The sequence below is a fragment of the Alosa sapidissima genome, chromosome 1 (assembly GCF_018492685.1).
Source record: "Alosa sapidissima isolate fAloSap1 chromosome 1, fAloSap1.pri, whole genome shotgun sequence".
Taxonomy (NCBI): domain Eukaryota; kingdom Metazoa; phylum Chordata; class Actinopteri; order Clupeiformes; family Clupeidae; genus Alosa; species Alosa sapidissima.
Genome location: NC_055957.1, coordinates 51,069,832 through 51,094,101, shown reverse-complemented (window position 1 = coordinate 51,094,101; position 24,270 = coordinate 51,069,832). Strand labels below are relative to the sequence as shown.

Sequence of the window (24,270 nt, the reverse complement as noted above, 5' to 3'; positions counted from 1 at the left end):
ACCCACCAGGTGTGTGCCGCGTGTCTGGGGCTGCAACACGCCCAGACCACGTTAACATCCCCGGAAGTGTGTGAACACTGCGCCCGACTTTCCCTCCGGTCTCACCGACCTAGGCTAGCACGCCTAGCTAGTCTCACCGACGACGACCCCATGCTAGGAGCGGATGACCTCCCTCCCCTTGAGTCAGCAACCCTTTCCCAGGAGCCGACCGGCGCTGGAGAACTGGGCGCTAGCTGGGGTGACCAGCTCGACGCTCTATCGCCTATATCCGACACCGAAGACAGCCCAATGGGGATGCTAGGTGCGACTGGCGAAGTTGAACTCATCTCAGAGGATGACTCCGTCGACCTACTATCCCTGGGGGATGAGGATGGCGACAACTTATTCATCCCAGCCACTCAGGCTGCTCGCCCGAGCGGCGTGAGAAGTGATAGCACCGCCACTGAGGCTGATGAAGCCGCAAGCGTGGGCCTTCACGACGTCTGCAAGAGAGCAGCTGCAAAGCTCGGCGTTCCCTGGCCTGAGGCCCAGAAGGAGACCGTGTCCTCTCGCTACGAGGGAAAGAGGCTCCCGAAGGCTAAAAGCTCCACCAGACAACTACTGCCCGTCTTCCCCGAGTGCCTCGAGGAAGCCACACGCTCATGGAGCAGCCCATTCTCAGCGAAAAACCCGGCTCAAGGGCTCGCGGCGCTGGAATGGCCAGACATGGAAAGCAGTGGATTCTCCCATCTGCCCCCTGTCGAACCGCTCCTGGCCTCCCATCTCCACCCCACCCAGAAGTCTGCGATGACCCCCTCGGGATCCGCATTCCCCTCCAAAGCCGACAATTTCCAGTCCGCCGTGACTGAAAAAAGCTACAAAGCAGTGGTGTCGGCGGTGAGAGCTCTCAACGCCTCATCTCTGCTCATGGCCTACCAAGCCGAGCTGGAGGAAGACTTCTCGTCCGCCCCCAACCAGCCAGCTGTGTGGGACAAAATGTGTGTGGTCACAGACCTCTGCCTACGGCTACACAGGTGTGCGGTGCAAACGGCGGGACGGGCTATGGCCCTCATGGTCTCTCAAGAGAGAGAGAGCTGGCTCAACCTCTCCAGCCTCTCCCACAAGGAGAAGACCCAGCTGCTAGATGTGCCCGTGGACCCCAAAGGCCTCTTTGGACCAGCCGTGGCCACTATGCAAAAGCGGTGTGAGGAAAAGAAACGGGACGGTGAAGCGCTGCAGCTGTGCCTCCCCAGAAAGGCACAAGCCCCCGCTCCCAAAGCACCCAGACAGACGTTCTCCGAGGCAGCGGCACGCCCGCCGCAGTACCGGATACCGAGACGTCAGCTCCCGACCCAGACTGCCACTCAGAGCCTTGGTAAGACCCCCGAGCTCAAAGGTGCCTGGGTTAAAAAGCCCTTTAACCCTAACGCGACACAGGGAGGTCAGCAAAACCCCCCACCCGCGCAGGGAGCGAGGAAGAAGAAGCGCGCCTAGTACGCGCCTTGCAGGCGAGGGGGGACGGATCCAGTCAGACGCTCCCCCCTCCTCGACTCACACCGGCCCCGTTCCTGGGCCTGTTCAAAGAGGCATGTTCACTGCCCCCCAAGAGGCGTGCAGAGGCCACAGAGGCGCTCGCAGTTCACAGCCCACTGAAGCGGAGAAGAGACCTGGAGTGCCAGTTCGAGCCCCAACAGAGTCTCACAAGCACACACCAGTGCCCCCCTTCAAAAATAAATGTTTCGGTGCGCAGCCGGGCCGAGGGTGTATCCGTCAAAAGAATGCAAAAAATTGTCAAATGAACAAAAGTCACAAGCCATGTTCAGTGGCAATGGCGTGCAATCACTCCCTAATAACGCAACCAGGCGGAGCCAAAGCTCCACCGGGGGCGATGGGCAACGCTAGCGTTGCAGCCCACGCCAGCTCGGTCGCGCCAGTTAGCGCCACTAGATGGCGTCATTTCGCCACTGACCGAGCGCATCCAGTACTGGCGGATGCAAGTGAAGTCAGACTGGATGATAAAGATTATAGCGAAAGGCTACCGCCTACAGTTCGCTACACCCCCACCCCCGTTCAATGGGATTGTACAATCCCACGCTACAGGGGAATCTTCCCATGTTTTACAGGGGGAAATAATTTCCCTGTTAAACAAACAAGCGATCAGGGTAGTCCCCTTCGAGCAAAGCCGTCACGGTTTTTACTCAAGGTATTTTCTGGTCCCAAAGAAAGGGGGGGGGGCTTGCGCCCGATATTGGACCTGCGTGCACTGAACAGATACCTAAGAAAGTACAGGTTCAGGATGCCAACCAACGACGCATTAATGCGCTTCGTGCGCCCGGGCGATTGGTTCACCTCAGTGGATCTGACCAATGCGTTCCTACACGTCCCGATCTATCCGCCCCACAGAAAGTTCCTCAGGTTTGCCTTTCGAGGTGTGGCCTACGAGTGGCTTGCCCTCCCATTTGGCCTTGCGCTCAGCCCCAGAGTCTTCGTCAAGGTCACCGAAGCGGCTATTGCGCCGCTCCGGGAAAAAGGTTTACGTCTGGCTACTTTTATCGACGACTGGCTGGTGGCCGCGCACTCATACCAGGAAGCGCAGCAGCACACGGCTCTCCTAACGGAGCACCTGTTGTTACTAGGCTTCAGATTAAACTGGGAGAAAAGCGTGCTGCGCCCGTGTCAGATCACCACCTTCATAGGGCTGTCTCTAAACTCCGTCTCATTCAGAGCGCGCCTGTCAGCGGAACGAGTCAAAGCGTTCCGCGCATGCCTCACGCTTTTCCGCAGGGGGGCTACTGTGAAATTCAGGGTCTGCCTCAGACTCCTGGGCCTCATGGCGTCAGCCTTGGTGGTCGTTCCCCTCGGCCGTTTATACATGAGGGCTGTTCAGCGATGGGTGGCGTTGCTGGGATTGAATCCCTCGCGTCACTGCCATCGCCCTGTCGCAATCTCAGCAGCCTGCTGCGCTGCGCTAAGGCCCTGGAAACGCCCACTCTTCCTCACAGAGGGAACTACGATGGGTGCTGTCCTACACAGGAAAGTAGTGACGACGGATGCCTCGCTGAGCGGCTGGGGAGCTACTCACGAGGGCAGGTCGATAAACGGGGTGTGGGACTCACACATGCAATCTTTGCACATAAACCGTCTAGAACTGATGGCGGTTTGGCTCGCACTCAGACATTTTCTGCCCATCCTGAGAGGGCATCATGTCTTGGTCAGAACAGACAACACCACTGTGGTGGCCTATGTCAACAAGCAGGGGGGACTGAGGTCTCGTCATATGCACACTTTGGCACACAGACTGATCTTATGGAGCAGCACACGGCTCCTGTCGTTAAAAGCCACACACGTCCCCGGTGTATTGAATTTGGGTGCAGATTTATTATCCAGGGGCAACCCCCGCTACGGAGACTGGAAACTCCACAGCGATGTGGTGGCTCAAATCTGGTTGCGAACGGGTCGAGCGAAAGTGGACTTATTCGCCTCAGAGGAGAATGCGCAATGTCCGATGTTTTTCTCTCTGCGCGATCAGAAAGCCCCGTTAGGGATAGATGCTTTGGCACACCAGTGGCCACACGTCCTGCTCTATGCCTTCCCTCCGTTGGAACTGATCACTCCAACGCTCGCCAGGGTGCGGGAACAGAGCCTCTCACTCATTCTCGTAGCCCCACGCTGGCCAGGGAAACCCTGGCTAGCAGAAATAATCCCGTTACTCCACTCCCCACCGTGGCCGCTGCCCCCCCGCAGGGACCTGCTGTCCCAAGCGAACGGGGAAATATTTCACCCTCATCCAGAGCGCCTGGCCCTCTGGGTCTGGCCCGTGAAAGGCTGAATCTGACAGCTGTAGGACTGCCCTGCAATGTCATAGCGACCATTCAGAGCGCTAGGGTGTCATCAACTAGGACGTTGTATGATAGCAAATGGCGTGTATTTAATGACTGGTGTATTAAAACAGGGACGATAGCCTTCCAGTGCTCTGTGGACGTTATCCTTACGTTTCTGCAAGACTTACTGGATAAAAACAAGTCCTTCTCCACTGTCAAAGTTTACCTGGCTGCCATCTCGGCCTGCCATGTAGGCTTTGGGGACAAAACAGCGGGCCAGCACCCTCTCATACGTCAATTTATGAAAGGGGCTCGACGCCTCCGCCCGGTTTCTAAACCACTGGCCCCTTCATGGGATCTGCCGATGGTTTTGGATGTTCTGTCTCGCCCTCCCTTCGAGCCATTACAACAGTTGGATCTTAAAGTGCTCTCACTCAAGACGGCTTTGTTGGTGGCTTCGGCTACGGCTAAACGCGTAAGCGATATTCATGCCCTATCTGTGAATACAGCCTGTATGCAATTTTTCCCGGGTGACTCGAGGGTTGTAGTAAAACCCAACCCAGCGTTCATTCCGAAGGTTTTCAACCCGTCACTGTCGTGTCGGCCGATTGAACTATTTGCGTTTAACCCACCGCCTTTCGCCTCCCCGGAGCAGGAGCGGCTGAATGCGCTCTGTCCGGTCAGGGCGTTGCGTGCGTACGTGGACAAAACAGCGGAGTTAAGGAAAACGGAACAGCTGTTTGTGTCTTGTGCAAAGTCACATCTGGGTAGACCGCTCACTAAGCAGCGTCTATCACAATGGATTGTGGCGGCTATTGCCCTGGCCTATACGACTAAGGGGTTACAACCCCCAGTCAGTTTACGAGCCCATTCCACTCGAGGAATGTCGACATCATGGGCTTTATTTCAGGGCTTCCCCATAGAGGATGTATGCTTGGCAGCGTGTTGGGCAAACCCGACAACGTTTGTCAGGTTTTACAGACTTGATGTCACTGCCCCGACTTTGGCACATTCAGTGTTAGGCACTGGGACGCCGGGGGCGCTGATGTTGTTGGGGATCGCAAGCTTGTCTGGCAATCCGGGAGTCACGATATCCCATAGTGAGATACCGAATGAATGCTTGAAAGAGAACTTAAGGTTACTCACGTAACCCCGGTTCTCTGATAGCATGAGTGAGGTATCTCACCAGACCACCCTCCTTGCCGGTGGCGAGAAGAGGTTGGTTAGCTAGACTGAAGCAATGACGTTGCGCCGTAGAATATAAGGGAGGAGGAAGTACCTCCTCCACGTCGCATACGTCAGTCGTCCAGCCAATGGTGGCTGGCGTAATGAAATAATGGCTTCTGGGGAACTCGCGAGGGGGCGTGTCCCATAGTGATATACCTCACTCATGCTATCAGAGAACCGGGGTTACGTGAGTAACCTTAAGTTTTTGATTCGAGACACGTGTCAAGTCATCACAAGTCAAAGAGGCAAAGTCCATTGAGTGTAAAGCATTGAGTGTAAAGCATTGAGTTGTGTTTACAGTTCCGCAAAGATTGCTGTGTGCAGTGAATTGTACTTACAGTTTTGCAAAGTGTGTGTCACAAAATTGCAAACTGAGTGAAAAGCAGTGTTTGTGCTTTTAGTTTTGCAAACTCAGTGAGTAGTTTTGCTATAAGTATTAACAGTTTTAGAAATTGTGCTATAAGAATCACGGTTTAGGGTTTAAGCAGTAAACTGTAATTGGTTTGGTGTGGCCATTTATAACCAACAACCACTAATGAAAAGTGAAAATACACTTTCAATCTTTTCTTTGGAAACTATATTGTAGATGCATGCTAAAGTGGTCTACAGTGTAATACAAACTGCCAGTTTTACATGTCAAGCCTTTACAGACCAACTGGTGGGACAGGTGCCATATGTCTCCCAGTTTCTCATGGTCTGGGGTAACCTTTTCATTCCAAGATTACTTAGGAGCAAACACTGTTTTTACATGATTTAAAAGTGAAAACCATGATTTTGTACAACGTGGCATGACCTTACAGTCTTTTGAAATGTCCATTGGGTTTGTCATGCAGGAAGTCACACCTCTGCAAAAGCCCTTGATAATAAATGCATGAGGTAGTTACCCAGGGAGTAGTTGTGTCTTACGGGCCTGTCCTATTGACACACTGCTTATTGCACATTCTACTTTCAATTGTACAGCTGAGTATATCTTTAATCTAATTTTATTATGCTATTAATTATGATTAATTAATTATGCGGCGGTCATAAAGGTTATTTTTCGCATGTCCAAATTTCCGTCAAGGATTCCCGGGACACTGAAAGACCGGGGTAGACGAAACTTGGTGGGCATGTAACCCCATATGGATAGCATGGAACCATCGTTTTTCATTTTGATCTGTAGCCCCCCCACTGGACTGCACCCCTGAAAGGAGGGTAGGGCAGACACAGTTTTCTGTGAATATCTCGAGAACCGTAAGGTTTAGGAGGACCATTTTTTTTTTGTATGTTGATCTCAAGTGGCCATGTCAACCCATTCCATAACCACTCATTTCATGTATAGCGCCACCTAGTTAAAAACAAAAAAGTAAAAATGAGGTGTTGTAATCGCAGGTATCTGTGACCTAACATAGTCAAAACTGCACGAAATTGGAAGTGTAAGATCATTATGACACCCTCTGAATGCACGCCAAGTTTCGTGGAATTCCGTTCATGGGGGGCCACACAATAAATTAATTTATGTTACTATACACCAACTGGCCTGTAGGTGGCCGGAGACAGTTTTCTGTGAATATCTCGAGAACCGTAGGGCCTAGGAGGTCCACCTTTTTTTTGTATGTTGGTCTTAAGGGGGCATGTCAACCCATCCCATTACCACTTATTTCATGTATAGCGCCACCTAGTTAAAAATTAAAAAGCAAAAAATTAGGTGTTTTCATCACAATATCTCTGGCTGACATGGTCAAAATTGCACGAAATTTAAAGTGTAGGATCATTATGACACCCTCCGAATGCATGCCAAGTCTTGTGGACTTTTGTTCATGGGGGGCCTTACAATAAAATAATTTATGTGTACATTTAGTGACCGTACACCAACAAGGATTCCCGGGACACTGAAAGACCGGGGTACACGAAACTTGGTGGGCATGTAACCCCACATGGATAGCATGGAACGATCTGTAGCCCCCCCGCTGTACTGGACCCCCCGAAAGGAGGGTAGGGCAGACACAGTTTTCTGTTAATATCTTGAGAACCGTAGGGCCTAGGATGACCAATGTTTTCCGTATGTTTGCCTCCAGGGGTCATGTTAACCCATTCCATGTGCACACATGTGCATAAACTGATACACACGCACACACATACATTCACAGCAATCATACGTATGACACATACTCACACAGTAGACATACAGTATGTACGCATGCATGCACATGCACAAACACACATACGCAGGCAAACACACAAGCACGCACACACACCCACACACATAAACATAAACGTGTACACGCACACATGCACACAATTCAAGAATTTCTCAGAATTATGAACAGGCAAGATGGGGGTGGGGTTGTATAAAATGAATTTTACATGTGAAATCTATGAACTAATCATGTTTTGGTACTTGTTGTCTAGCAGATACCAGTGAGAATTGAGTGTGGATAATGCATAAGACAGTTAGAATCATATAGGCCTTTCAGCGTAATTTATTTTTGTGGAAAAAATGTGCTGGACTGGGCGGCGGTCATATTTTGTACCGCTCTGCAGTACATCTAGTTTTTCTATATATAGTCGTATAATAGTTTTATGATTCTATATTTGTTATACAGTAAAGTGTAAGTCTTAGCCTACATCTTCCTTGTATCTGTGTGTTTGTTGAGATGAATAAACTAGTTTCCAACATGCCTAAATATATTGCTACTTTTAATTAACACTTTTAGTTAGTAGTTAGTGTGTCAGACAAGATCAAGGGAATTCTGACTCTTTATTGCCTATTCCCTGATATACTGGACTATAAAGCCATTAAGTGCCAGGCAAATGTAAATCACTATTATGATATAGAGCATTGTTTCCCAAACTTTTTTTCTGGGGACCCACTTTTTAAAAATGACAGACCATCGCGACCCATTTCACTTCAGATCTAACATGCAACCACCAATATTGTTTAAGGCCACAGGTTCTCAAACTTTTATATCCCCCTCCCCCCCCAGCCTCGTAAATGGTGTAAAACAGTGATTTATTTGCATGGCTAGGCCGATGCCCGAGGCACCGCAACGAAACACTGTTGGTAGCATTGGCTAACTAGCGCCAGATTTCTGAGTGCAGGGGACAAGCCGAGGTGAGCTATGAGACATACGTTCATACTCGGTATCATGTTTCAACACACTTCAGGTCAATATCACACCGGAATTCTCCTTTAACTTTAAAGATTCTACAATTCTACAAAGAGATCTACAATTGAAACTATCAGCCTATGACGCAAATTGAATAGCCATGCCCGGTATACGGATGTCTGCTTTAGTTGACAGCATGGTAACTAGATTTTAATCGGTCAATGGAAGCTGTCCGTTAATGTTCATGCTGATTCATGTCCGTTAATGTTCATGCTGATTCATGTCCCTTGCATTTTGCAACTGCGAGGTCCATAGCAGGCACCCCACAGAAATGTTTCCTTTTGCGAGTGAGATGCACGCTGCCCCCTCTGTGACGCATTCGCCCCCAGTGTCAGAACTGTTAGGGCCGTCACTGTGGTAAACAAACTATATCCTAATAGAAAACTGATAGCTTTCCTGGTTAAATGGCCTGGTAAGCTAGGCCTATTACACAACATAAATTGTGCTGGCGACCTAAATAAAATCTCCTGCGACCCACCTGTGGGTCGCGACCCAGTCTTTGGAAACCAATGATATAGAGGACATGGTATTTTAAACTAGTGTCGTATGAAACAATTTCTCACTGACTGGATGTACTCATTTAATCATCTCTGTCTAAAACACTCCAGTACATTCTGAGATAACGCTTCTAGGACGTGTCCCTGCATGAGATATAATCAGCAGGATCAAGGGTTTGATGACACACCAGCCATGCATGCTCAGTTAATGCCACACTTAGCTTATGAGAAGGATTTGTCTTTTCCACTCCAACCCATTGAAGAACCCATTAGATCTTGGGGTGGATCTGAGGACCGGCTCAGGGAATTCTAATATGCCCAAATAAGACCAATAACATAATATAATTTGTTTGCATCTTCTGATTGTACTATAGCAACATTGGGCCTTTTCTGACGTTTGCTGGTCTGCTGGCTGAGCACCATGCTGGCCGAGTTGTGCTCCTCTAGTTTATCAATAAAACTTTAATTTCTGGAGTAACTTTTAATATACCGGCTCCAATTGTTGCAACACACTGTAAAATAATATACAGCAAAGTGACATATGCCAGATTCCGTGTCCTTTAATGTTTGTGTGGCTAAAATGTTATAAATGACCACAAACACCTAACTGAAAAGGTTACATGTGGCAGGGTTAAATAAAACAGTAGAAAACTGGATTGTAATATAGAGATAGTAAATGTTGTGAAAAAATTACATAAAATTACATTTGTTAATGGCCTGCAATATTCCCAAGACTACAAGCCAACAATTTAGAATTTTTTTGCAATGGTATGACACATACTATTGGGGCAGCCATGGCCTACTGGTTACCGCTTCGGACTTGTAACCGGAGGGTTGCTGGTTCGAACCCCGACCAGTAGGCACGGCTGAAGTGCCCTTGAGCAAGGCACCTAACCCCTCAATCACCCCACCCGAGCGCCGCTGTTGTAGCAGGCAGCTCACTGCGCTGGGATTAGTGTGTGCTTCACCTCACTGCGTGTTTCACTAATTTACGGACTGGGATAAATGCAAAGACCAATAAATAAAAGGTTCACGAACGCCTATTTCTTTGTTCTTTTCAAGCAAAAAAAGACAATAATAACTTTTTTGTAGAATTTGTTTACTTTATTGAATTTTTGAATGTAACACTGGCAATGATTGATACAGATATATGTGTATGTGTGTGTGATTTCAATTACATTATATGAATGCATGTATTGTATGAATGTGCTGTAATTCTTGAAGATCTATACATTGTTGTCAAGCAACTTATGACTCTGTATGTCAGAATTTCAGCCTGTATCTGAAGGTAATGTCTTGGGTGGGATGCAGTGACACAAAGCCAAAACGCCTTACATCAATATCAGGCATCTTCTCATCAGGGTCTTTCAGCTCAAAGTCAAAATATGACAGCATGAGGAAGATAAACTGCTTCAGTTCATTGGTGGCAAAAAAGCGCCCTGGACATATGCTGACACCAGTTCCCCAGGGCATGGTGTAGTATTTCACCTTTCTGCCATTTTTGTAGAAATCTGTCTTTTTCACACCATCTGAAGTCAGGAAACGGTCATATTTGAAAGTAGCTGGATCAGGGTGAACCTCTGGATCCATATGCACAGCTGTATAGGGGAAAAGAGCCACTCTGTCTCCCTTCCGGACGCTATACTCACGACCATCAGCCATCTTCAAGGCCATGTCTTGCAGTACAGCGCGGGTGAGGACAGGTGCAGCTGTTAAACGCAAGGTCTCCTCCACAGTGCTGTCTAGGACCGGCGTCTTCAGGAGCATGTCCCTGGTCAGGTCAATGAGGGGTCCTCCACGCTTCACTTCCTGTCCTGTCTCCCGCAGTACCTGCTCCACTTCAGCTCGCACCGCCTTCATGGCTTCAGGATGCTTCATGAGAAAGAGGAGCAGCCAGAAGGCAGAGGGGCCAGTGTTTCCCTGTGACGCCCAAAGAAGCAGGAACATAAATCGGTCTTGCATGCTTTCTTCCATTCCACGTTCAGCTTTTACTCGCTGCTGATCCAGGATCCAACTGCTGATGTTGTCTCTGGTACTCACTTTCTGTACTGACAGCATATTCCAGAATAGTCTCTTCAGACGCTCTGCCTCCATCTTCTCACTGGGGGCAAGGACTCCATATGCCAGATTAGGGAACAGCTGGTCATACTTACGGAACTCATGAAACAGTTCATCTGACTCTAGACGATCTGCCTCCTTGGCTTTCTCCAGCCCCTCTGGCTGTGTGGGTGTCTTATTACCAAACAATGCCAGATATCCGGCTCGAAAAACAATGTTGTAGCTGTATTTGAACAGCCCATCTTCCTGCCAGCCATTTTGATGGTCTCGTGAACCAATACTGTGCAGCATGAGATTCTGAAGGTTGCTCATCATGGCTTCAGTCATTACAACTAGCCCGTCACCCATAAGATGCTTGTTGTTGTACTTTTGGAAGTCCTTGTGCCCACTTTCAGGGGTATAATATCCAAAAACCCTTTGAACAAGATGTTTGGCAAACTCATTGAAATCCAGTTTGGCTCTGGCCTCCTTCACCACTGATCCAAATGACAAAGGGTCCATGATGAATGTGAAATATAAACCACCGAGCAGCACTGTAAAGATATCTCCATGTTTTCCTTTCATGCGCTCTAAAAACTTTGCGGTATCTCTTCTGAATTCAAGAACATGTCCCAGCCATGGCAGAGGGCCTTTATCGAGGGGAGGCTCACCGGGACGATGTCGGCGGAAAGCTCCCAGGAGGTATAATCCACCTAGAACAGAGAGTAGCAGAGCAAACAAAACTGGCAGAATGAAGCCCATAGCTGTTCTCTCACTTAATCTCTGAGCTACAGTATATGACCTCTTGTTAAAAATCCTCTGAACACGCAGCAGAGCATGTGCTCCTCCCCTTTAGAACAGAAACACTAGTGTTACAATCAAATCATCAGATGACTTATAGGCAGAAATATTTCCATGCTGCATTAACCCTTTCAGTTGAAGTTCTTACGTAACATGTGACGCAAATCAAAGCGGGAAGGATGCTTTTGGGGTTGAGTCAGCAAAACTGGCAGAATCAAGCCCATAGCTGTTCTCTTGTCCACCTCCTCCAATTCCTTCTGAATTATAATGAATTATCAGTAAAAGTTCTCTCAAATATCACAGCTTTTATTCCTCCCCTTTTGGCAAATGACAGGATTGCCTAAGAGGAGTTTGTTTATCATTGTAAGTTAGGCCTTCTCACTCACACGAGGATAAAGGTTGTGATGTTACAGACACAGATCAGTGACGTGATAAATGATGCCACAGTCAATGATTAAACACAACTAATGTCTGTGGAATTTACAGCAACCTTATCATTAAAAGATATTTGTACATCAATCTCCTCCATGTTATTTTAGTTTAACAGCTTTCCAGATTACATTTCAAGCAACATAGACATTAACCCGTTTAGGAGATAAATTAAATGGTCTTTAAAAAAAGTTGTTTTGTGCAATCCTGCTTATAAAACAATAGACCTGAAAACATAACCTTCTTGAGGAAAGTAACAAGAGGAAGGATTTTGAAAGGGGCTTATCAGATTGACTGTACTGATTGGATATCGTTTGGACAGCAAACCACTTATTTGCTTGTTGTTGTGGAATTGTACTGGGACTTTTCCATACCATTTAAGGTGGAAGATATTACAATAGAGAGTGGGCACCAAAGGAGGAATAAATTCTCCTTTTTTCTCCTTATTTTTCTCTGAAAGAATACAGCATATATCATTTATAGTTACTTAATGCAGGAAATCTATTTTTTGCTAGAACTAGTAGACTACCACAACGGAAAAATATTTTTTGCTAGAACTAGTAGACTACCACAACGTTGCTGAATGTATGTTATTTCAGGTTTGTTTGCAACAATATATAAGTTTAACCAAAGTCCTAAGCTGCTAGCTAGCTAGCGAACATTCCCATTCACTTTCTGTTTACTGTGCTAACGTTAGCTAGCTCGGTTAACGGGACAAAATCAAATTATTCATTCCGTGTCCGAAAGAGTGTTTCATTGGCATCACACACAAAGAAATGACTGTAAAATAGTATACAAAATTATATTTATATGTTATTATTGCTTATTCAGAGAAAAGTTTATGTTTTGACACGCCTATTTAGGAGTCCGGAACTAGTGCCATTTCGTTCCATTGGTGAATCGTCTTATGATTCATCTTAGTTAACTATAGAATCTTTGATTGAACCCTTTAAACTACTCAACTTTTTAACTGTTCAGCCATTCCAACTGTCACTTGACCTCCAGTCAAACATATTAAACCACGGCCTACCTAGCAACCAACATAGCAACCATTGCAATGTAACCATTGTAGCATTGTTATCATATGGTACGGATACTATCTGGCTCTTGATAACCTGTGGAAAGGGACCTGATGAAAACCTTACTGTTTGGAAACGGACCATATGACCAAAGTATTGTTAAAACACACTACATAGCTACAGAGTATGTTTACTTGGCCTAGGCTACTCATTTCTGCATTATTCTGGCCTATAAATTAAAGCTTCCCAGTTGTAGTAGGCTACATCCTAGAGTAGGCCTACATCGTAATCTGTAGAAAAAATGTGGATGACAGACCTAGCAAGCTGTAAGCTATAGTGTAGTTGGTTATCAAGATACTTAATATCAGAATGGTCCATCCTTAAGACTTAGTTTATGATTATCAACAGCAACAACACACCCTTTGCCTACAAAGTGTTTTAAGCTGTTTACTTTAAACTGTTTGGCTATCAACTATCCTTAAACAGAAATGAATAAAACACAAAAAGTTGCTTTGTTTGCAGTGAAATACTATAGGCTAATATATTTAACTACCATTACAGATTTATGGTACAACAACCTCACTTAAATATCTAAGTTGTATTGAACAATTGTACACATTCCTTGTTTTTGGTATAACTCTATAACTTGTTTGCTTTTGTCTTTTAGGAACCAGACCAGACCAGTGTGGTGATGACCATGTATTACATTACGTGTGTGCCTGTCTGTGTGCACATCCTGCCAACCATACATCGCTGACATTAACACTAACATTAATTCCTAAAAACATGTGTCCATATATCAACATATCTGCACATACCTTTGAACTATACTGAGACGTAGATCTGAGATCTACACTGAGACATTCTGAGTATTATATTGTTGCAGGAGGACTATGCCGACAACTATATAAGCATGCATACATTTGAATCATACCTGTGCTGTGACATCTGTGAAACTTAGCTGTGCTGTTAGACCTCTGTTTTTAAACCTGAGCTGTGCTGTGTGAAAATAAAGATTCTAACCTAAATTCTGTCTAAAATCATCTGAAGGGCTGAATCTTATTCTTCAGTATATATAACCATCAAAAGTGACCTATTTATTACAATTAATTGATACAGTGGGCAGTGCTTCGATTTGGCCAGCTTCACTCGCGGTCCGCGCGTGGGATCACGCGGTATCACGCGACTTTAATTTGTATTTTTCCAGTGAGACACTGCAACAACCCAAACAACCGGTAGATGGCTCAAGTGAGCAGGGTGTCTCGTAAAAAGAAATGGAGCCTGGAAAACCCTACACAGACTTCACTACAGACTTTAGCAGACTGGTTTAGAAATAATGTAATAGCCAGAAATATGCCTGCTCTGCCCTAATAAAGAAATATTTTGTTTAACTGCGAGTGAATCCCGTTTGCAGCCGTAGAGACGCAGGACAAATTAAACATTCTGGTTTTCTCCGAGTGCAACGATGATAGACAGACATCATTTGGACAAAATATAGAGTATTAACCTCCGTTGCTCAGCCAAATGCCTTCCTGTTACGTCCTGTTATCACGGAGTTACAGGCGATAAACGATTTTTGATGGTCACAAGTTTACTTCATTAGGGACTGTTCGTTATTTATTTAAGGGGCTACCAGAGGAGTTTTGGGAGCATTAGTCCAAAAAGACGTGACCCTCCCTCGCCAGCAATACATTTTTCTATGACCCTCCAAAGTGATTATGAAAAAATCACTGTCAACTTTTTCCGGGTTTGTCGCCTACTGTATTTTAACGTTTTCACATATTTGGCCATAAGCCGTTTATCATAGGCTATCACGAAACCAAACTACAAAGGCGAACACTTTAACAGGGGGAATTAATTGGGCATGAATCATGCTGAACGCTATTTCGCTACCTTAGAATAATAAGGTTCTATCTGCGTTTTGAGTAGGTACAACCGGGACGATTGAAACGGGGACGAATGAAACATTCCGGTTTTCTCCGAGTGCAACGATGATAGACAGTTTGGACAAAACATGGAGCATATTAACCTCCGTTGCTCAGCCAAATGCCTTCCTGTTACGTCCTGGTATCACGGAGTTACAAGCGATAAACGATTTTTGATGGTCAAGTTTACTTCATTAGCGGTTTATTTTTTTGGATTATTAAAGAGTGTTTTTCATTTAAAGGTTTGACTTCGTGCTTATTCAGTAGAGCATTTAGTGCTCTCCCCAATCCCAGACGTTCACAGTGCATGTTTGTTTGTAATGGATGCAACCGCGAGATAGGCTATGCATTTGACAATGAGTTGTTAACAGAACCAAGACATATAGCCCAGCAGCAATCTAGGGACTGGTCGTTATTTATTGAAGGGGCCACCGGAGGAATTTTGAGTGCTTCAGTTGGAAGTTGCATGACCCTCTCTTGTCTGCTAGAAATTGTTCAATGACCCTCCGACAGAATTGTTAAAAAAGACATGACCCTCCCCTGCCAATTGTCTTCCGCCCGCGCCACAGCCACACACTTTGTGATAACATTCTTAAATCAATCTTTCCCGTGAGCTTGCATGCTACCAGTCCTTCCTTTTCAAATGTGTTGCGCCTGTTTACACAATTTCACAAATAATCATATGTGATTAATAGTATGACAAAAAAATCCCTGTGCACGGGGACCGAAACAATGCATGCCAACTTTTTCCGTGTTTATCACGTATTTTAACTTCCCCCGCTGTCTTGCCGTTTTAATGTTTTCCCGTAGAATATCCCATATTTTAATACTCTCATAACAGCCCTGCCATCGGGCCTGTCTCTGTGTTGCCCTGTTGCTACCCCTTGCCCTTCCAACGAAACAGATGTCTTCAAATCATCGTTTTCCTTGCTTGAAGGCGAACTTAGAGTGATGTTAACCTATTTAAGTTTAACGGCGCGATTGTCGTGAGAGCACGATTCATTGGCGCTTGCATGTTCGGCCTTATGTCTACGTGCGCACCTGAGGCTACTCAGCTGCAAGAGAAATAATTTCCCCTGTTTGTATGTTCACTGCAGGTTGGCCTACCATAACTTACCAACTCTGCACTGTAGACTGGCTATTTATATTTTTCTGTGAAATAAGCAAATGTATTTGTTCAACTTTATGAAGCAGAATTACGCATAGGGTAGGCCTACTTGGAACATAATACATTTGACAAAGGACAGATGAATGTTGCTAGTGACAAAATATTAACTTTCAGTGTTTTACGATGTCTTTGTCATGGGGAAGTGTTTTTCCCCATGCATTTATTCTAGGTTACTGTCAGTGACTGCCGTGAGAGAAGCGGGTTCTGTGTTTCGTTCATGTCAGTGACTGACGCGAGAGAAGCGGGGTCTGTGTTGTGTTGTGTTGCGTTGCGTTAATTTATTTTCATTGGGCATACCGTGCCGTGCCGTCCACAGCTCTTCAGTTCTGACAAAGCCAAAATTACTCCTTTTGAAACAATGAGTGCAGGAAGCGCGTTTGTATGGTTATATTGCTTGACGGGGGGGTCCCAAGCAGCTTTCAGCCATAAGGCTACTTTGAGAACATTTCAATTCACCCGACACTAATATTCAAAATGTTGAAAACTATTTCGGCATAGCCTATAAAGCAGTTTAATTAAATGGAATGTTAGTTGTAAACAAACGATCTACTTGGTGAGGCTTGGCCTCACAGATGCGCTCGTGCCTTAGATGGCAGGAAAAATCTTCACGATAGGCCTATTAACTAACCACCCGATTCACGTTGGCTGGGGGGAAGGGGGGCCATCAGACAATTGTGCCCAGTTAATCCGGCCCTTCCCCCAAAAAATCACACCTTCCCACCTCTGACAGCTTAAAAGAAGTCAAGATGACTCCTTACTCACAGACCTATTCACAAACCTGCGGTTTTGAAATCCTATGCAGCTACAGGAGCTTCCAATCGCGAGGAAGCAATTTTGCATTGTAGGCATAACTAACATGCAATAACGCCGCCAACAACAACCAAAACTAAGCTAATCATTGTCAACATGTAAATTAAATGTAACATTAGTGTGAATCAAATTAAAATGTTCTCTTTTGCAAACGTAGGCATAGTAACAGAATAATTTAATAATGTTACAAAGATACTACATCAATCCGTATGTTTCATTGGGCTACTAGGCTATTTGTTTTGCCTTGATTCATTTAGGCTAGGCCTTTTTATTCAGGGTATTGGAACAATACCTTTAAATGTATTCACAAATAATTTTAAGGCTAAAAGTAGCTCCTAACTGGCGAATTTAGGAGCAACTCCTAAAAATAATGGGCGTGTCACTCCTAACTTCAGGACTCCTAATTTTTTCACAAAAAGTAATTCACGAAGCATTTTAGACCTAAATGTAGCACCTAAGTCTGGGACAGCTTAAGTCGAGAGGACTCCTAACTCACTAAGACCTATTCATAAACAGCTTTTTTGTGGCATTTTACGTTGCAATGTTTTGAAATAGCCTATGCGCAACAGGAGCTTCCAATCGCAAGGGAACAATTTTGCATTCATAAAAGGGATGCAATAACGCCACCAACAACAACCAAAACTACTCATTGTTAACATGTAAATGAAATGTAACGTTTCATTGTGAATCAAATTAAAATGTTCTCCTCTTTGCAAACGTAGCCTAGGGATATGGTGACAGATACATTTAATAATGTTGCAAAGGTAGGCTCCATAGGCCCATGTTTCATTAGGCTACTAAGCTATTTGTTTTGCCTTACTCTTTATTCATTTAGGCTAGGCCTTTTTATTCAGTTATTAATCATCTTCCGTCCTTCGCACTACTTGTGTAGCGCACGCATTCTCCGACCTGTCACCTGTCAGTCATCATCGGAAGAGAGGTGTTTGGAATTCCCGCGTTACAATCGTCAGCCAATCAAGGTGGTCACTTCAGTCAAGTTCGTGCATGAGTAATGACGTCACCCATAGCCACGAAGACTCACTCCTAGTTTAGGAGTTGTCTGAAAGGCTTTGTGAATAACTTTTAAGAGAAAACTCCAATCTAAAATCTTTAAGTGCGATTTAGGAGTAGCCTACTCCTAGTAGTAAGATAAAAGCCTTTGTGAATAGCCTACGACCCCAGTTATTCATCATCTTCCGTCCTTGTGTAGCGCACGCATTCTGAGACCTGTCACTCATCATCGTAAGGGAGGTGTTTGGAATCATGCCCGCGTTACAATCGTCAGCCAATCAGCCAATCAAGGTGGTCTCGCTTGCCCATTTACCCAAATTAATGGTCGAATATTACTGATGATCATTGTTATTTAAGAACATGCAGTGTGCGTAGGGTACCAAAACATCTTGCTCGTAAAAAAGCATCATAACGCACATTCTGGCGGGTCTGTTATTTACTGTAGGCTGCGCAAACCACATGCCTTTATTTTGGGCAAGCCTGCATTAATTCATTCATTCAACCTTTATTTATTATCGGAGGGTCATTGAGGGAAGCCCTCATTTTCAATGAAGCCGAAATTACAGAAGCGAAGCAAAGCGCTCCACAAACAAGACAACATTCGAGGCCTTCTGTTGAAGAATTTTATATAAAGCCTGCGCTGACAGTAATCCTCCTGCCCCTGATAGGCCTACCACAGCTGTGGATAGTGTGGAGTGTTCAAGTAATAAAACAATCCAATGTGTGTCTCAATTGTCCCCCGCTGACTTTTGCAAGTAAGCATCTTCGACGGTAGTCTATTAAAAATATAAGTTTTCGATGTCCCAAACGGAGAGCCATACTTTATTGTTTTTAACGATCTCTATGTTACTCACAAAAATGTAGGCATGGGGACATGATGAAGTAGGTTATCCAACTGTCGTGTGTTAAATTATTGTGATTACGAGCCAGTGGTTTTCAAACATTATGCGTGACTCAGACATCTAACTAAATGCAACAGGCTCATATCGTCCTCGCATTCGCAAAATGAGGACCAGTGTTTTGTCAAATTGCAAATAGCTATTCGTTTTAACTATTTTTTTACAAAAAGCACTTCATACTATCTTAATCTTGGAATATGGGGAGGGAAGTGGCTCGTCTGCAGTCAGCCAAATATGAATGTAATTCTGCGGCATAAAGCAGATGTAATTGTTTATTGTACAGAAAAATAAAAATGACATGTCAAGCAGTCAATTGACTACATTGCAGTCAAGAAGTAGGCCAAATTAATTTACGAAACCAAAACGTGGGTCATAGTTGTCTAAGCCTCTATTGCGTAGCCTGTTAAAAACGTAGCCAGATAGTATTAAATCGGCAACAACATTGTTTTCTGCAGAAGCCTACCCAAGGCTACAGATTAATTCTGAACAGTTATTTCTCTACTGGCTCAATTATCACACCACTGTTTTGATTTGCGTAGTTGCGTTAACCCCAACACTGACAATAATGTAGACAGCAAATTTCGATTTTCGTGTAGTCAAGCCTTAAGCCATACCCAAGTAGCCTAAATCGAGGTAATGTTTAATTATGCCTGATTTATTTTGTTATTGAATTCGTAGGCTGGGATTACTCTCGGCAACAATTATGTAAGGGAAGGCAGGCATAGCGATGTACAGTGGCAGAGCGACGCACAGTGGCTGAAAGTGGTACTAAAGCTTCACGCAGCTTCACGCCGCGTAATGCGCGAATGAAGTGGTCATTTGAAAGCGATGCCCACTGTACCTCTAGCTCTTGCTGCCATTTCAGAATTACCACTGATAAATAGATCTGTCTTAGGATAATATGATTGGCATTATCAAGTTCTGTATATATATATACACACACAACTGTAATTTTTTTGACTTCAAGCTTACATTGCTTGTTAAGTGTTCATTAGTGCATTCTGAGTATCATTCTGCTGTATTAAAACAAAGAATGTTGATCAATATTGAATTAACAATTTATTTTTACTGACTGTCATATACTCTAAGCTAACATCTAACCAAGTAAGTGGTTTTCAAGAATACTGTAAGACTGTGTAATCTGAATAATCATACTGTAAGTAATATAATGTTATACACAGCAGCTTTTTTGCATTTACATGCAATGGTAATTCCCTGGAATTACATTTTCTAGTTTCTATCTGAAATTATGATAGAAATAATATATTACTTAGATTAGTATCAATGCATGAATCATTTTTTTTGATATGTTGCTGAGTATATCATAAACAGCAAAGAAGTCCAGAAAGTGATTGATAATGACTGACTGACTATTATTGTGTTACATGCTTCAAATGTAAAGCACTTTGAGCTGCATTCTGTGTATGAAAGGTGCTATACAAATAAAGCTTTATTATTATTATTATTATTATTACATATGCATGACACGGAAAAGCGCAAATAGCCATTCGCAGCTCCCACGACAGGCAGTCTGCGCGCGCTTTTTCCTCAGTGCGGCCTGTTTTTATGTGCACGTTGCGAATCAAATATGCCTAAAGTGGGCGAAAAAAAGTTAGTACATATGGCCCTCGGTCTCTCCACTCGAAAAACCACAGCTCGAACCCTTAATTTTACTCCCTACCCTGCAAGAAAGAAGGAAATGAAGGATAAACATGGTGTGCAGAGGGATGCCTGAAGTGTGAAGACTGAGAGCTAAAAATATGCACAAAGCAAGCCACTTTGAAATGTTGCTGTTTTCATGAATACAAAAGTTAGGAGACCCCCCTCCTAGACTAAAAACAGTTGGGTGACCCTCCCCTCAACAAAGAACGGTCCCTAAGACATATGCAAATATTATCAAATCATACTTTTCCAGATCTAAGTAGCCCAGAGTGTCCTGAAAAAAAAAACACTAAAACAACAACAAACAAAAAAGATATAACCTAGAATAAACAGTATAGTTAGCCATAACTATAACCACAATAAGATCTTAAAAGTAAAGTTAACTGCAATTAGCCTAGGGCCAATCAATGAGGTTAGACTACATAACAATTACTGGAAGAAGACGCATGTACTGACTCAACCCCAAAAGCATCCTTCCCGCTTTGATTTGCGTCATATGTTACATAAGAACTTCAACTGAAAGGGTTAATGTAGCATGGAAATATTTCTGCCTATAAGTCATCTGATGATTTGATTGTAACACTAGTGTCTCTGTTCTAAAGGGGAGGAGCACATGCTCTGCTGCGTGTTCAGAGGATTTTTAACAAGAGGTCATATACTGTAGCTCAGAGATTAAGCGAGAGAACAGCTATGGGCTTCATTCTGCCAGTTTTGCTTGCTCTGCTACTCTCTGTTCTAGGTGGATTATACCTCCTGGGAGCTTTCCGCCGACATCGTCCCGGTGAGCCTCCCCTCGATAAAGGCCCTCTGCCATGGCTGGGACATGTTCTTGAATTCAGAAGAGATACCGCAAAGTTTTTAGAGCGCATGAAAGGAAAACATGGAGATATCTTTACAGTGCTGCTCGGTGGTTTATATTTCACATTCATCATGGACCCTTTGTCATTTGGATCAGTGGTGAAGGAGGCCAGAGCCAAACTGGATTTCAATGAGTTTGCCAAACATCTTGTTCAAAGGGTTTTTGGATATTATACCCCTGAAAGTGGGCACAAGGACTTCCAAAAGTACAACAACAAGCATCTTATGGGTGACGGGCTAGTTGTAATGACTGAAGCCATGATGAGCAACCTTCAGAATCTCATGCTGCACAGTATTGGTTCACGAGACCATCAAAATGGCTGGCAGGAAGATGGGCTGTTCAAATACAGCTACAACATTGTTTTTCGAGCCGGATATCTGACATTGTTTGGTAATAAGACACCCACACAGCCAGAGGGGCTGGAGAAAGCCAAGGAGGCAGATCGTCTAGAGTCAGATGAACTGTTTCATGAGTTCCGTAAGTATGACCAGCTGTTCCCTAATCTGGCATATGGCGTCCTTGGCCCAAATGAGAAGATGGAGGCAGAGCGTCTGAAGAGACTATTCTGGAATATGCTGTCAGTACAGAAAGTGAGTACCAGAGACAACATCAGTGGTTGGGTCCTGGATCAGCAGCAAGTAAGAGCTGAACGTGGAATGGAAGAAAGCATGCAAGACCGATTTATGTTCCTGCTTCTTTGGGCGTCACAGGGAAACACTGGCCCCTCTGCCTTCTGGCTGCTCCTCTTTCTCATGAAGCATCCTGAAGCCATGAAGGCGGTGCGAGCTGAGGTGGAGCAGGTACTGCGGGAGACAGGACAGGAAGTGAAGCGTGGAGGACCCCTCATTGACCTGACCAGGGACATGCTCCTGAAGACGCCGGTCCTAGACAGCACTGTGGAGGAGACCTTGCGTTTAACAGCTGCACCTGTCCTCACCCGCGCTGTACTGCAAGACATGGCCTTGAAGATGGCTGATGGTCGTGAGTATAGCGTCCGGAAGGGAGACAGAGTGGCTCTTTTCCCCTATACAGCTGTGCATATGGATCCAGAGGTTCACCCTGATCCAGCTACTTTCAAATATGACCGTTTCCTGACTTCAGATGGTGTGAGAAAGACAGATTTCTACAAAAATGGCAGAAAGGTGAAATACTACACCATGCCCTGGGGAGCTGGTGTCACCATGTGTCCAGGGCGCTTTTTTGCCACCAATGAACTGAAGCAGTTTATCTTCCTCATGCTCTCATATTTTGACTTTGAGTTGAAAGACCCTGATGAGAAGATGCCTGATATTGATGTAAGGCGCTGGGGCTTTGGATCAATGCAGCCCACCCGAGACATTTCTTTCAGATACAGGCTGAAATTCTGAGTTGTGCTTCTTATGATCAATTGTTTTCAGAAACCTTGTAACACAATAATATTAATTTTGTCTCTTAAGATCTGAATCCAACAAATTGTATATTATATATCTTTGTCTGAATGACATTCCCCAAACATTCCCTTCTGATACAGATACAGGCTGAAATTCTGACATCATGAAACTTTGTCTTAAGTTGTATGAAAACAATCTATGCAATTTCCAAGAACTAATCTACAGAAAATGTATATACTTTATTCATAGGGTTGAAGGCTCATAAAACCACAAGTATCAATGATACTGGTGGTTGTCATGTATTTGCTAATATCATTATGAATCATCACCATTGGTTTGATTCAAAAAACAAAGCTAAATAAGTAAATACAATCTGCAATAATTTTTTTCTTGGAAATAAAAATAAATAATAAATGAAATTATATTTTTAAACCTTTACTGTTTCATTTGTAAAACATTTTTCTGGTTAAAGATAAGGGTGGCAAAGTTGGTAAATGCCTGCTATGATATGAAGAATAGATACTTTATTGATCCCCAAGGGGAAATTCAAGGTCTCAGTAGTATACAGACATCACACACACATTCACCAACAGCAGAAAAAAGTAGTTAAAAGTATACAATGTAAAAAACACAACTAAGCAATAAGGACAGTAGAAGATAAAGAATATACTAAAATACAAATTATACTAAATAACACAATATAAATCAATTCTAAAACAGTATCCACATAGTGGGTGATTAATCAAGAGGCGCTTACAATGACTGAGGCATGGACTGTGATTCACTGTGCATAGTAAGGTAAGGTGCTCTGTGTCAGCAATGCAAGGGCCAAACAGAGGAGCAGAGGATAGTTGCTATGACAATTATGTCATTAAAATGTCATCATTTCAAGGTCCTTGACCTTGTCCTTGAATTAGTGTGTGTGTTAGTGTGTCCTTGAGTTAGTGTGTTCTGCTCTATTAATATCTGACTGCAGGTACGCAGGTAACTTCTATATTGCATATTTGCTAAGCATTTGTAATTGCCCCCAATTTCCCCACCCACATTTATTTATTTATTTACCGGTATATATATGTAACATAACATAACACAGAGAGCTTTTAGGTAACACATATTATGGGCAATTTCTAACACCCAAAAGGCTTGTATTGCAAAAACAAAAACATGGTTGGCACTGATAAAAGCTAACTAGCACCATACTTTGAGGTAATTCTTTAAATGCTGCTTTTTCATTTTTCAGAGGTTTCATCCCAGATAACAAACCTACAATCCCATTAGTCCTTGAGCAAGGTGTACTACCCTAGAATGGAACTAATAGATATCCCAATTTTACCACAGCTGAATATTCACATTCAGTCAATATAGTGATGCACGATATATCGGCCGATATGGTCATTTTTTTACACATCGGTATCGGTCAGATGTCAAAATAGGGCCGATGTGAACAGGCCGATAATCATTCCTGTGTATTTGACGTGTGTGTAGCGATCCAAGCGTGTTATCTGTCTACACTGAATCCGTTAAATATGCCCTTCTATTGCATCATATTTCTTATTTAAAATAGCAGGGCAACAAGACTGACAGAAAGAAGACACTGGGCATCTGAC

The 24,270-nt window shown here is 44.1% G+C and overlaps 3 protein-coding genes across 3 annotated transcripts; 2 read left to right on the top strand and 1 right to left on the bottom strand.

The window, feature by feature from the left end:
• The first annotated feature begins 288 nt into the window (after positions 1 to 288).
• LOC121707224 lies at positions 289 to 3,808 on the top strand. Its single transcript, XM_042089653.1, is given in 4 exon segments — positions 289 to 1,354; positions 1,447 to 1,742; positions 1,842 to 2,208; positions 2,211 to 3,808. Coding segments are annotated over 4 exon segments (3,327 nt in total).
• Positions 3,809 to 9,806: 5,998 nt separating this feature from the next.
• Positions 9,807 to 19,627, bottom strand: LOC121712739 (5-beta-cholestane-3-alpha,7-alpha-diol 12-alpha-hydroxylase-like). Its single transcript, XM_042096659.1, has 2 exons — positions 19,614 to 19,627; positions 9,807 to 11,479 (listed from the first exon to the last, which is right to left on the bottom strand). Exon 2 carries the CDS (start codon positions 11,470 to 11,472, stop codon positions 9,937 to 9,939), a length of 1,536 nt encoding a protein of 511 aa, XP_041952593.1. The 5' UTR covers positions 11,473 to 11,479; positions 19,614 to 19,627; the 3' UTR covers positions 9,807 to 9,936.
• Positions 19,628 to 21,033: 1,406 nt separating this feature from the next.
• LOC121712832 (5-beta-cholestane-3-alpha,7-alpha-diol 12-alpha-hydroxylase-like) lies at positions 21,034 to 23,005 on the top strand. The gene has a single exon (XM_042096882.1). It carries the CDS (start codon positions 21,125 to 21,127, stop codon positions 22,658 to 22,660), a length of 1,536 nt encoding a protein of 511 aa, XP_041952816.1. The 5' UTR covers positions 21,034 to 21,124; the 3' UTR covers positions 22,661 to 23,005.
• Positions 23,006 to 24,270: the final 1,265 nt, after the last annotated feature.